General features: G+C 40.8%; 1 protein-coding gene across 6 annotated transcripts in view; it reads right to left on the reverse strand.

Moving 5' to 3' along the window:
- TTK (TTK protein kinase) overlaps positions 1-7908 on the reverse strand; it is a 51559-nt gene extending 43651 nt beyond the window's left edge. For 3 of the 6 annotated variants that reach the window (XM_049695353.1, XM_049695352.1, XM_049695350.1), the window contains exons 1-2: positions 7802-7907; positions 1493-1633 (exon numbers count right to left, since the gene is read on the reverse strand). In XM_049695353.1, coding sequence (XP_049551310.1) covers positions 1493-1633; positions 7802-7808 — 148 coding nt within the window. In that variant the 5' untranslated portion in view covers positions 7809-7907. Of the gene's footprint in view, positions 1-1492; positions 1634-2759; positions 2905-7801 lie in introns of those variants that run through there. The other 3 variants (XM_049695351.1, XM_004270091.3, XM_033428567.2) reach the window with 3 other exon arrangements.
- Between the last annotated feature and the right edge of the window lie 6707 nt (positions 7909-14615).

Here is a 14615-nt window from a genome sequence, read left to right on the forward strand (position 1 = left end):
ATTTAATCTGGTCTGATCTTAACTTCATTTTCAGTTTTACCTCCCATCGCCTTCCTAACAAGTTAGCCTTCAAGGTGTCTAAAAAAAGGTCTTTGAAGATGTATTTCTCATACCCCATTCTCCCTCTGTTAAAACCTTAAAGCATCCTGTCTTATTGTGTTAGTATTCATTCGATGTCAAACATATGTTACAATGCAGCATAGTAGATACTAAATTCTTCTCATCTAGAAACCACGGTTTTAATCTTCCTCAGTATCATGTCTTACATCCCAATTATCAATATATGTTAAGTATTCACAGTTTTGAGCAACTAAAGATTTTAAATAAGGACTTATCTACCTTGGAGTACAAGCTTTGTTACCACTGTTTAAATACACAAAGTGTGGTGATAGAATATCACCATATTAAGAATTTGCTTAACACCAAAATGATCAGTTTCTAAGTGGTTTCAAGTGAATATGACCTGCCATCATGACTAGTTATAGGTTCTTCCATTTGCTTTCAATCCCTCATCCACTTAATGGCTAGTACAGATACAACAAACTTATCCAAAGGTCACTTTTCAAAAATCTCAACAATCTAAAATATAGTAAAGAATTCGGCTTCTGAGCTAATACTTTTCATAAAACTAGGGCATTAAACTTTGGGCACTTTCACTCATTCATCATTCAATAAACATTTAAGTACCTACTACTTGCTAGGCACCATGCTTAGTTCTGCAGACACAACACAACAGATAAAAGCCACACCCTCAGACAGCTCACTTTCTAGTGGAGGAGAGAGACAATAAACACATGAGTAAATGAGATATAAAGTGATTAGTGCTATAGAGAAAAATAATACAGGGAAAGGAAACAGGGGACACACACCCAACCCCACAGGTTGCTATTTTAAATAGGTGGGTTAGGGAAGGCCTCGATGAGATGACATTTGAACAAAGACTTGAAGGAGGTAAGAGTGGGCAGGTAGCTGGGGAGCGGTGTTCCAGGCAGAGAGCAAGGACGAAGGCACTGGGATAGGAGCTGGTCCAGCACACAGGAGGCATAGCAAGGAAGCTGCTGTGAGCAAGGGAGAATAGGAAAGTCCAGGAGAGTAAGAGGAAGATTCTTCAAATCAAATACTGAGTGTTTAACCTTAAACCTGTACATCCTTTTATTGAGATTGGTGAGGTTTTCTCAGTTTGCAGCAAAAAAAGGAATGGAAAAAAAATGGCATACCTATTGATGGCAGGCATATCAGCAGAAATGAGAGCTGCCAATAATGGAAGAGTTATGAAAATTACCTCTGAGCACACTGTAATATGTGATGTTAAGTGTCCTTTCTTAAGAAAGTGGAAAATTGTGGGAATATTTCCACACAAAAGGGTTAAAACATAAAATGTTTGTGCTCTAACTGGTGAGCGTCAATTACTGAGAAAAGTACACCATGTGAACACCCAGTGGTTAACATTTCCTTCCTTTACCGCAGAGGTATTCAAAACAAGGGAACTCACCTGTAGTATCAGCAGAGGCTTTATTCAAGCTTAGCTCATCAGTAAGGTCTTCGTTTTTAAATTTATTTTTAATATCTCTCACTTTGTTCATTATGGAATCAATTGTCAATTCTCTGCCACTTAAATCCTCAGCCTCCATTTCTAAGGAAAAAAAAATCGAACTATTCAGAATTCCTATTTTTACTAGCATTAAAGAAAAAAATGTTGCAACTAGCCTTTTAGAACCCAGGAGACTAAAGCATTATAAATATGAATATCTCAACACAGATATTATCAGGGTAGTATTTATGAAGCTATGTGCACAAAAACAACAGCATGTCTTTGTAATCTGCCCAGCAAGGATTCCAATACGTAAGTCCACCTCTTCTTTCCACCAGAACGTCAATGAAGCCATTGCACAACACAGAAGTTGCTGCCCCCTTTCAAACTTTCCATTTTTCTTCTCTGCCTTCCTTTCACTCTTTTTCCAGAATTATTTTCTCTGGGCCATCTGCAAATTCAGTCGTTTAAAAAAATGTGATGGTATGTTTGCTTGGATTCTGGTAGTGACATATAGGCATAAAAAAACCCTTTTGGTAGTGAGAATAACCATTCATTTATTCATCTGCTTTATGTCAGTAAACCTGCACATTGCAAGTGCTTTCAAAGCATGATACATACAACATCACTGCCCTTTATTGATAAATGGGATATCAGCAGCTTGTTCTTGTGCATATCTGGCAGAAACATGATGTGCTACCTTAATCATTCTAATATCAAGAATCTACTGTATTAGTACAGTACTGAGCACTTGCTCATCTGCATGGTGTTGATGTTTAGTCCGCAAAGTGTCCGCAGTCTTTCTTCCTGTCAATCTCATCTTTGTGATTCTCAAACCCATCAATCCAGTAACCCAGGGCCACTGATATCAATGGCGCCCCAGACCTCTAGCGTAACAATGAAAAAGGGGGATAAAGCGGGCAGCTAGGTATCACCCCTTGAAGCCAGGTTCCAAAGGTAACTGTCAGAATCACGGCCACCATCTCCTCTCCCTGTTCTAAAACACCAGACAAGAGAGGGAGTCTCCCCAGATGCCCTGCCAGGCCCTCTCTCCAGCCAAGTCCACATCTACCTCTCGTTTCCCGGGTTCTCAACAAAAAAAAATCTCCGGCACTACCGGGAGGATTGGAGGGGCAGAGAGCCCGCCCCTCCCCCTCCAGCCCGTTGAGCCGCACCCTACTTCTTCTGCCAGGCTGTGAGCCCTCCCCGCCTCGCCCCCACCGCTCACCGGCCCGCGCGGCGCGGCTAAAGAGCCCACACACCGACCGCCGCCGTCCCTCCGTGCGCCGGCAAGGTCGGACTCTCCGCCGGAAAGCTGAGTTGAGAACAAAAGATGGAATCCCAGCCCCGCTCCTCAAACACGTTTGAATTTCCCCGCCGCGGCCGCCGCGGCCGCCTATTGGCCAGTGCTAGCTACGTGAACACGTCTGCCGTGATTGGTTCGTGTGCCCTGGCACCGCCCCTTCTACTGCGGCCCACGAGCCCCGCCCCGCGGGGTCTTCCGGTCTGACTCTGCCTGCTCGGCGCCGGGAGTCAAAGGGATGCTGGCCGTCGGCGGGTGTCCCCGGGACGCCGGTAGACTGGCTTTCCTGCACCTTCCCGTTTAACCAGGCCATAGTTTTGCCCGAGAGGTAGCCACTCCCGGGCAGAGTGACCCGGTGAAAGGAAAATAGGAGTGCGGACGCTGCTCCCAGCATCAGGACCTAAAAGGGGCCGTGTCAGTCGGCCCTTCCCCGCCACCGCCCCCTCACTCCTCGGTTCTTCAGGCTCCTCACTGCCCGACTTAGGGAGGATGCGGCCAGGAAGGATCGTTCACAGCGCCAACTCAAGAATCTCAGTGCTTTTTGTCCTTGAGCTTCCACTAGCCTTAGTTCTTCCACTATACTTAAATGACTGTATGCCTCGTCTTCAAGCCAAGGCCCTCCCGTTTGTCAGAATTCTGCGCAAAACTCACACGCCCATCACTGTTGCTATTTCTGAACTCGCCTTGTTAGCCCCCCTCCCTCCGGGCCTGTCCCACTTTAGAGCTCAAGTGCCCTCGGGGGAAGGGCACCTCCCTGGTAATTACGCGAGGGCGAGGCTCTGCGGCTAAGTGGCTTTGTGGTCCAAGGCAGTGCTTCTCTTCATTTGCGAAACGAGATGCCTGTTGTACCGGCATTATGACATATGCTCTGTGGCAGGACAGGTTGGTTAGTTTTGTGTACGTGTAGGAAACTAACTGCAGCTGTCACTTGTTAACTCCAAAGCTGTCCTTAGAACCCTCGCATTCCCAGTTCTGACTAGCCACCCGGCCAGCCTGAAAGCCCTTCCTCACCGAATACATCTTTCCATACCTTCTGGCTCTGTATTTTTGCTTCAGCACAGCAAAATGATTTGCTATACCTGATTGGCTAATCACTACCTTTGCATCATTGAGCCTAACACTGCTTTTAATTGGAGGAATATACTATTCCACCAATTCTTGTTGATCTCTTTGGGGCCTGATCTCAAAACTTGCGTTTTGAAATGCATTTTGAAAATTGCATTTTCCTGAAAATTCTGCTACTAACTCTTCTTTCTGTACACTCACTCCTTTGGTAAGCTCCTCCAATCTTACTTTTTTCTTTTTTGGGGTGGGGGCCGCACTCTGTGGCATGCGGAACTTCCCTCACCAGAGATCGAACCTGTGCCCCCTGCATTGGAAGCAGGGGAGTCTTAACCACTAGACCACCAGGGAAGTCCTCAAATCTTACCTTTTAAAATACCACCGTTGGGGACTTCCCTGGTGGTCCAGAGGTTAAGAATCTGCCTTCCAATGCAGGGGATGTGGGTTCGATCCCTGGTCAAGAACTAAGATCCCACAGGCTGCGGGGCAACTAAGCCTGTGTGCCACAAGTGCACTACAGCTGGAGAGCTGGGGGACCCCAACGAAAGGTCCCACGTGCCGCAACCAAGACCAACACCTGACGCAGCCAAAAATAAATATTTTATAAAATAAAATACTATCTATGTGTTAATGATTCCCAAATGTATAACCCCAGCAGAACTCTCTCTCCTGAACCCCAGACTCAAATATCCACTGTCTACTTAACGTCTCCACTTAACTGTCTCATAGGTATTTTAAACTCAAAAAGTTCAAAACAGCCCCTGATCTCCCCACTCCCAACATACTTCCTACAAAGTCTTCTCTGTAAAAGACATTCCGTGTTCCATTTTTAAGCCCCAAATCTTGGTGTCATTCCTGACCCCACATCTAATCTGTAAGCAGATTGTGTCAGGTCCAACAAGGTAGTCCTGGAATCCTACCACCTTTCTCCACCTCTACTGCTACTGCCCTAGTACCGGGCACCTTCCTCATTCACCTGGGTTATTGCAGTAGCCTCCTGGCTGGTCTCTTTGCTTCTGCCCTCACCTCAATTTGTTCTCCAGCACAGCTGAGTAATCTTCGATGAGATCATGTCACTCCTTTGCTCAAAACCCTTCAGAGCTCAGAATAAAAGCAAAAGTCCTTACAGTGGTCTAGAACTGCATTATTTAATATGGTAGCTGTTAGCCACATAGGGCAATCGTGCACTTGAACTGTGGCTACTGCAACTGAAGAACTGAATTTCTTAATTAGTTAATTTAAATTTAAAAACTGATACTCAGTGCAATTATTGGAAGAATTTTAAGTATATTGGAACAACTGGAGAATGTGAATCTACTTTTTCAACTGTAAATTTTGTGAGCTCTAAATGCAGATGAAGTACTTCCAATGAAAGTGTCTGAGTTTAATTTGTGTTGTAAGTATACACACTAGATTTTGAAGATTTAGTATGAAAAAATAATGTAAAATACATTATTGATAATTTTTTAAATATTGATCAGTTTTAAATGATGTTTTGATATATTGTGTTAAAATATATTATTAAAATTAATATCCCCAGTCACAGACCAGAAGAGACTAAGACTTGACAAATAAAAGCAAGGTAGTATCATGGATTGGATCCTGGAACAAAAAGTGAACGTTAATGGAAAAACTGATGAAATCCAAGTAATAGAGGTTTAGTTAATAGTGATGTACCAGCGTTAGTTTCTTAATTTTGACAAAGGTACCACACTACATATGATCTTAATAATAGGGAAGTTGAGAGAAGAGTGCACATCAACTCCCTGCACTTTTGCAGCACTTGTGTAATTAAAAATTACTCCAAAATAAAAAAATTCTTAAAATTTGGAATTTTCAAAGGAAAGGTAGGAGAACTAAAGAATGTATTTGAAGGAAATATGGCCAAAAATTGTCCAAATATGCTAAAAGCTATAAGCCAACAGATTGAAGAATCTTAACGAACCCCAAGCACAAGAAACTTTACAAAAATTACATGTAGGCACATAATTAAATTGCTCAAAACTGGTGATACATATATACAATGGAATATTACTCAGCTATAAAAAGAAACGAAATTGAGTTATTTGTAGTGAGGTGGATGGACCTAGAGTCTGTCATACAGAGTGAAGTAAGTCAGAAAGAGAAAAACAAATACCGTATGCTAACACATATATATGGAATCTAAGAAGAAGAAAAAAGGTCATGAAGAACCTAGGGGTAAGACAGGAATAAAGACACAGACCTACTAGAGAATGGACTTGAGGATATGGGGGGGGGGAAGGGTAAGCTGGGACAAAGTGAGAGAGTGGCATGGACATATATACACTACCAAACGTAAAATAGATAGCTAGTGGGAAGCAGCCGCATAACACAGGGAGATCAGCTCGGTGCTTTGTGACCACCTAGAGGGGTGGGATAGGGACGGTGGGAGGGAGGGAGACGCAAGAGGGAAGAGATATGGGAACATATGTATATGTATAACTGATTCACTTTGTTATAAAGCAGAAACTAACACACCATTGTAAAGCAAATATACTCCAATAAAGATATTAAAAAAAAAAAAAAGATACGTGTACCACAATGTTCGTTGCAGCACTATTTACAATTGCCAGGACGTGGAAGCAACCTAAGTGTCCATCGACAGATGAATGGATAAAGAAGATGTGGCGCATATATACAATGGAATATTACTCAGCCATAAAAAGGAACGAAATTGAGTTATTTGTAGTGAAGTGGATGGACCTAGAGTCTGTCATACAGAGTGAAGTAAGTCTTCACAAATACCGTATGCTAACACATATATATGGAATCTAAAAAAACGGTACTGATAAACCTAGTGGCATGGCAGGAATAAAGACGCAGATGTAGAAAATGGACTTGAGGACACAGGAGGGGAAGGGGAAGCTGGGATGAAGTGAGAGAGTAGCATTGACATATATACACTACCAAATGTAAAATAGCTAGTGGGAAGCTGTTGCATAGCACAGGGAGACCAGCTCGGTGCTTTGTGATGACCTAGACGGTTGGGATAGGGAGGGCGGGAGGGAGGCTGAAGAGGGAGGGGATATGGGGATATATGTATACTTATAGCTGATTCACTTTGTTGTACAACAGAAACTAACACAACATTGTAAAGCAATTATACTCCAATAAAGCTACAATAAATAAATAACTCAAAAAATAACAAAAAATAAAAATTGCTTTTATCATGAGTCATCATTTTTTAGCTCCTTTTAAAAAAAATCTTGGATGTGATAGACTACACTTTGGCTTTAACTTTACTCATTTATTTATCCTCACTCTCCACACTCCCTGGGCATTCAAACAATTTTAATACATATAATTATGTTCATATTTTAGAATATGGAATACAGCAATGTTTTGTTTATTACAAATATTTTAATTTACAGGTTTGTATAAGTTTATTAAGAATATTTTAATTTACAGGTTTGTTCCACGCAAGTAACTTAATTAACCTACAAGTGAGAGAGAAGGAGGTAGAAGAAACCTTTTGGTCTCTGCATTTATACATGCAGCTATAGTCTGCAAGTCCACAGGCTTGCGGCAGGGCTCACTTGGACGCCGAGATGACTAGCTTCTCTTTACATGCGGTCTTTCATCTTAAAAGAAGCTAAATGGACCCTTTCATGTGACCATAGCATCATTCTAAGAATGCTGAGTGGCAAGCCCAGGTCTAAGAACATGAATGCCTGGGTATGGTTGGCCTACCACGGTGACTAGGAATGAACATAATCCATTAGGTTTTGCTAACCTTCTAATTTTCCTTAAGTAGCCAAATATCTAGATGCAGAGTCTCTTAGTGATTATTATTATGATTCTGACTTGGCAGTTAGAGATATCTGTGACATTTCAAGTAAATTGTACTATTTGGTGATCTAAAGCCTCAACATACAAACACTTACCAAGCATCTGTTTGTATCATGTCTGCTGATGTCCCCATGGGCCAATGCGGACACATGGCCAAATCCAGAGTCGATTCGGAAGGGGATCCACAAGGGCACAGGTACTGGGAAGAATGATTCATGGGGCATTAATGTGGCAATCACCACAAGATCATTGAAAATTGTAATGTATAATTTTCTTAATTATTAAAGTGGGAGCATATTTTGTCAATTAAAGATATCAACCTCAGTGCATGAATTTCATTTTCCATATTTAGTATTTGAATTTAATTATCTCCTTTAACTATTTCGTTTTATTATCAATATCATTTTGTGTTTCATTGAATTCATAGATTTTTTTTTTTTAAACAGCATTGCTATTTCTTTTCTCACATTATTCTGCTCTGGATTTCATTGAATGTAATCAATTAACAATACAGTCATAACAATTATATGGAGAGTCAAATGTTTTCGTGTTTTTAAATTTTTTCTTTAGTAAAGAAAGTTTAGCATGTCAACAGATCAAAAGAAGGTTAATATTTCTAAAGTATTTTTATGGATGAGGTTCCAACTGTAAAATACTATGACAAATAAACAACAACAACAAACAAGAACTACATATGCCACAAAAAAACACATCTGTAGATCGACTTAGGCCCAAGAGCTATCAGTTTGCAAACTCTGCTCAAACTAAAAGTAAATGATAAAATTAATATTTTAGCATAACAAGCCCTTTTTTTTTTTTTTTTTTTTTTTTTTGCGGTACGCGGGCCTCTCACTGTTGTGGCCTCTCCCGTTGCGGAGCACAGGCTCTGGACGCGCAGGCCCAGCGGCCATGGCTCACAGGCCCAGCCACTCCGCGGCATGTGGGATCTTCACGGACCGGGACACGAACCCGTGTCCCCTGCATCAGCAGGCGGACTCTCAACCACTGCGCCACCAGGGTAAGCCCCAACAAGCCCAATTTTTGCTCCATGCTATGTGGTCCAGATAGGTCTTAAGAGAATTTAGAATGTTAATGTTTTCCACCATCTGCCATTTTCAGAATGAAATCCTCAATCTAATTTGGAGAAAAGATCTGCCATACAGCAGACTGTTACAGAGTTTTATATATATTCATTAGTGATAAGCATAAAATCAGTTTAATTTATAGTTAAAATGCTATTCAAGAAAACTTGAATGTAAGTCTTTCAGCCAGAACAATTTTAATTTCATGCCAATTGATAAAAGTTGGCTAAATTAGGCCTGTTTTACCAGTAATCACTGGTCATCACTTTGTTTGTGGGGACAGAAATGGGATATGTAGGACCCTCAAAAGTGTGGTCTGCAGACCAACATCAGCATTACCTAGGAACTCCTTAGAAATGCAAAATCTTGGGTGCCACGCCCAACATACTGAATTGGAATCTGCAATTTAACAAGATCCCCAGGGGCCTGTGTACCCGTTAAAGTTTGAGAGGCACTGGCCTGGGATACATTTCTTGATTAAGTGGTGTCTTGTTCAAAACCACCAGGACGGACCTCATCAGTGAGCTTTTGTTGGGAGGTGAGAAGCATGATCACTTGGGGCAGGGCCCTGGCTCTGGGCCATCCTGAGACAGAAATATTTGAATTGGCTCCAGAGCCCCATGGACATTTTGCTATGGGCCCCGTGCAAAAATGTCGGTGTAGCGTACTACCGCTTCTCCAGCAGCTGAGAACTGTTTCTATATGAATGCTGGTTTTCTGAGGGGACACACAGTCTCCCAGAAATACTTGCTGTCAGTACATTTTGCTCATACCCACTCCTAAAACTTTCACCCACACTTCATTTTATGACTCAACCTAATAGTTCCCCTGAGAGCCTAGTGAAAAGGAGCCATGGAACCACTTGCCCTTCTAGAGACACATTGCCATGTAGTATTACATATGCAGTGGCCTTTTCAGCGCCTCACTTCAGAAGGCATATGGCATCAGTCTGTCCCATTACTGGTCATAGTAACATGATCATTTTGTTAAGGTGCTATCTGTCAGTTTTCCACTGTAAAACTTCCTTTTCTCATAGAGGTTCGGGAGAAAAGTATTTGTTGTGGGGGGACAGATAAAAATTCTAAAGAAAACTTATATTGTCTTTTCCCAGTATAGCCCTCTGTGAGAGAGAAAATGTTAACAAATATCTAATCAAAGATTAGAGAATATAGTTCATGTTATTCTTTTTAAGAACAATAAAAACAATTAACAATGCTAAGTTATCTAAATTACACTTGTGGTGGCCAAATCTATATAATTCTTTTAAATTACCTTGGTATTGGGGGTGGTTTTTTCAACATGAGAATACACTATAGAATATCCATATTTTTCCCCATGGGAAGAAATAGCGATGGTTATTTCTTTTTTGTACTTACAAAGTAAAATTCAGAACATTATATATGGTTACTTAATTCAATTATTAATGAAAAGATATATCACAATAGCTTTTTTTAAAATAAATTTTATGTATTTATTTATTTTTGGCAGTGTTGGGTCTTCGTTGCTGCATGTGGGCTTTCTCTAGTTGCGGCGAGCAGGGGCTACTCTTCATTGTGGTGCACGGGCTTCTCGCTGAGGTGGCTTCTCTTGTTGCAGAGCATGGGCTCTAGGCGTGCGGGCTTCAGTAGTTGTGGCACGCGGGCTCTAGAGCGCAGGCTCAGTAGCTGTGGCTCACGGCCTTAGTTGTTCTGCGGCATGTGGGATCTTCCCAGACCAGGGCTCGAACCCATGTCCCCTGCATTGGCAGGAGGATTCTTAACCACTGCGTCACCAGGAAAGCCCCACAAAGTTTTTAAAAAATCTTTTCAATATCCACTAAAGAACTTACTCTCTTTACAGTAAAATTATGGGTAACAACCTCAGTGGTTAAAATGCCATACTTTTTGTTTTTTGGCCAAGACAAGACACTCAGTTTTACTCTTCTTTCAGTGGCAAAAACATATAATCAACATGAATTATTACATAACATTTGGGCATGTAAAAATATTTTTCTAAATAAAGTTAAATCTAATACTGACTCCATCCTCCTGGACTTTGGAATTAAGTACAAATTTTCCTCCCTCCCTCTCTTCCTTCCTTCCCTCCCTCCCTCCTTCCTTTTTTTTTTTTTCCCCCTTTTTTAAGACTTCATTTTGTTTTAGAGCAGTTTTGGGTTAAAGAGATTTCCCATATACCCCCTGGGCCCACATATGTATAGATTTCTCTATTATCAACTTCTCCCACTAGAGTGGTACGCTTGTTACAACTGATGAACCCATGTTAACACATCATAATCACCCAAAGTCCATAGACACCTTAGGGTTCATTCTTGGTATTATACATTCTATGGGTTTAGACATGCATAATGGCATATATCCATCATTATGGTGTTATACTATTTTCACTGGCCAAAAAATAAAAATGCCATGCTTTAACTATACTTTAATAGTCATTATCTCATTTGACCCACACAACAATTATATGAAGAAGATAGGGAATGCATTATCTTCATTTATCAGGTAAGGAGAACCTTAAAGAGACCAGTGATTTGCCCATGCCCACACATGTGAGGGCCAGAAATAAAAATAGAACTGAGGTCTCCTGATTCCTGGACCAGGATGTTTTCCATTATAACATAGTATTTATCTCCTTAGTTGCTCTTAAAATCTATGATCTGGGGCTTCCCTGGTGGTGCAGTGGTTGAGAGTCCGCCTGCTGATGCAGGGGACACGGGTTCATGCCCCAGTCCAGGAAGATCCCACATGCCGCGGAGCGGCGGGGCCTGTGAGCCATGGCCTCTGGGCCTGCGCATCCGGAGCCTGTGCTCTGCAACAGGAGAGGCCTCAACAGTGAGAGGCCCGTGTACCGCAAAAAAAAATAAATTAAATTAAATTAAATTAAAAAAAAATCTATGATCTGTTGCAGAAAAGTGCCAAAGGAAAATTCTATCAGTAAAGTAAGCAACCTACTAGTTAGGATCTAATAAAATGTGCTCAAACTATGCTGTTTTCCTTTGGTCTTATTCTTACTTATCCTAGATCAAAAAAGAACAAATGAATGCATACCACCACAGATTTACCAAGAAACCAGTTATTTCACAGTTTTGAGGATTTTGTGCCCAACACTAATTCATATATCATCCTTTATTTGGACATCTTTTGTATTATTCTGGACCAAAATCTTACTAGTAATATAAGAAATGTTGCTGAGGGCTTCCCTGCTGGCGCAATGGTTAGGAATCTGCCTGGCAATGCGGGGAACACGGGTTCGATCCTGGTCCAGGAAGATCCCATGTGCTGCGGAACAACTAAGCCCGTGCGCCACAACTACTAAGCCCATGCACCTAGAGCCCAAGCTCCACAACAAGAGAAGCCACCGCAATGAGAAGACCCTGCACCACAACGAAGAGTAGCTCCCACTTGCCACAATTAGAGAAAGCCTGTGCGCAGCAACAAAGACCCAGGGCAGACAAAAATAAACAAATAAAAATTTTAAAAAATGTTGCTGAATCTATTTTTAAAAAATGTTGGTGAATCTAATTCATCTTTGACAATTAAAATTTGTGAGTTTGCAGACCAGCTCTACCAGATAGACCTTATTACTTACAGACTTGATTTAGTTTCTTGATAAAATGATCTTCTCAGTAGGGCATGAGAGCATAATATTCCTTTTACTTTCTAGCTTGACTTTAAAACTTGGGTTACTTTTATGACCGTTTAGGCCCTATTTACTGCCAACCCCCTGCAATTTAATTCTATATATGCTCTGGACAACAGTGTCCAATTTACAAAGACATTTTTCTTTAAAGAATGCCTGTTAGCTCCAGATATGAAATTGACTAATGTCAATTACTTAAAAGAAAAATAAAAATTATTAGAAGGCTGAAATGTGATGGGGAAATCACTCTTGATTTGATTCTCAAAAAATGATGGGGGAGTGCCTGATAAACAAAGTAGAAACTCATTGAATGTTTGTTGAATGAATACATGAATTAGTTAACATGTATTCATGACATATATCTTAGCTATTACCTTTTCTAGTAAGCCACTGACATCCCCCAGTCTAGGTTAGGAGATACTACTGTTTCCATTGTGCCCCATCATACTTCTGTTGTAATTTGTCATCAATGGTATTGTTGAGATTAGTATCATTATTATTGCTATATTTATTGGGTGCCAGAGGCTGAGGCACTGAGATTAACTCAGATTACAAGGTCACATAGTTAGTAAGGGAGATTAACTCAGATTACAAGGTCACATAGTTAGTAAGGGAGATTAACTCAGATTACAAGGTCACATAGTTAGTAAAGGAAGACTCATTTGTCATCACTTATTACCCTTTATTATACTCATCTTCTTACTTGTCTCTCTACTGCACTGCTGATTCTTTGAGGATTGAACCTGAGTCAGAGTCAGCTTCCGTAATAACGAGAACAGTAGCAAACAACATTCACTGAGTAGTCATACTACTTTACATGGTTGACCTCATTTAAATTTCACAACATGCCTATGCTTAGGTACTATTCAACCTATTTTACCATAAGATACATTTGGTAGTTATTTCTTTAAGATATACCATATGGGGCTTCCCTGGGTGGCTCAGTGGTTGAGAGTCCACCTGCCGATGCAGGGGACACGGGTTCGTGCCCTGGTCCGGGAAGATCCCACATGCCACGGAGCGGCTGGGCCCGTGAGCCATGGCCGCTGAGCCTGCATGTCCGGAGCCTGTGCTCCGCAACGGGAGAAGCCACAACAGTGAGAGGTCCGCATACTGCAAAAAAAAAAAAAAAAAAAAAAAAAGATATACCATATGATTGAAATTATTGCAAAAGGCTATAATTATTTTTCACATTTTATTTATTTATGATTTTAAAAATAATCTTTATTCTTTAGAACAGTTTGAGTTTAAATGAAAATTGCAAAGTACAGGGTTCCCATGTATTCCACACATTTTCCCTTATTATGAATATCTTACATTCATATGGCACATTTGTCACAATTATTAAACCAATATAGAGTCAGTAGTTTATTCAGACGTCCTTAGTTTTTACCTACTGTTTTTTTCCATTCCAGGATCCCATCCAGGATGCTACATTACTTTTAGTTTTCACGTGTCTTCAGGCTCCTCTTGGTTATGACAGTTTATCAGACTTTCCTTGCTTTTGATGAACTTAGTTTTGCGGAGAACTACTTAGATATTTTGTAGAGTATTCCTCAATTGGAAACCATCTAATGTTTTTCACATGATTAGGCTGGGGTTATGGGTTTGGGGGAGAAAGACCACGGAGGTAAAATGCCACCTTTATCACATCAGAGCAAGGGTACATATTATCAATATTTCTTATCACCATTGCTGTTGACCTTGATCACCTGGCTGAGGTAGTGTTTGTCAGATTTATCCACCCTAAAGTTACTGTTTTTCTTCCCATTCCACATTGTACTCTTTGGAAAGAAGTCACTACATGCAGCCCTTACTTAGGGAGCAGGCTGTTATGCCCCACCCCCTTGAGCGTGGAGTAGCTACCTAATTATTTAGAATTCTTCTGCAAGAGATACTTAACTCTTCTTCCCCATGTATTCATTCATTCAATCACTTATTTCTATCCATATGGACTCATGGGTATTATTTTACACTTCAGGTTACAGTTCAATACTACTTTATTTTTTTGCTCAAAGTGTTCCAGCTCTGGGCACTGGGAGCTTTTCCAGTTGTTTCCTGTGTCCCTTCTCCATAACCTACGCCAATTTGCAGGTTTTTTCTTTGAGCACTTTTTTACTTCTTGGTACTAAAAGATGTTCTGGGATCCTCTTATACTTTCCTGCCCCAGTCCTAGAATCAGTCATTTTTC

This window comes from Orcinus orca, chromosome 12 (assembly GCF_937001465.1).
Source record: "Orcinus orca chromosome 12, mOrcOrc1.1, whole genome shotgun sequence".
Classification (NCBI taxonomy): domain Eukaryota; kingdom Metazoa; phylum Chordata; class Mammalia; order Artiodactyla; family Delphinidae; genus Orcinus; species Orcinus orca.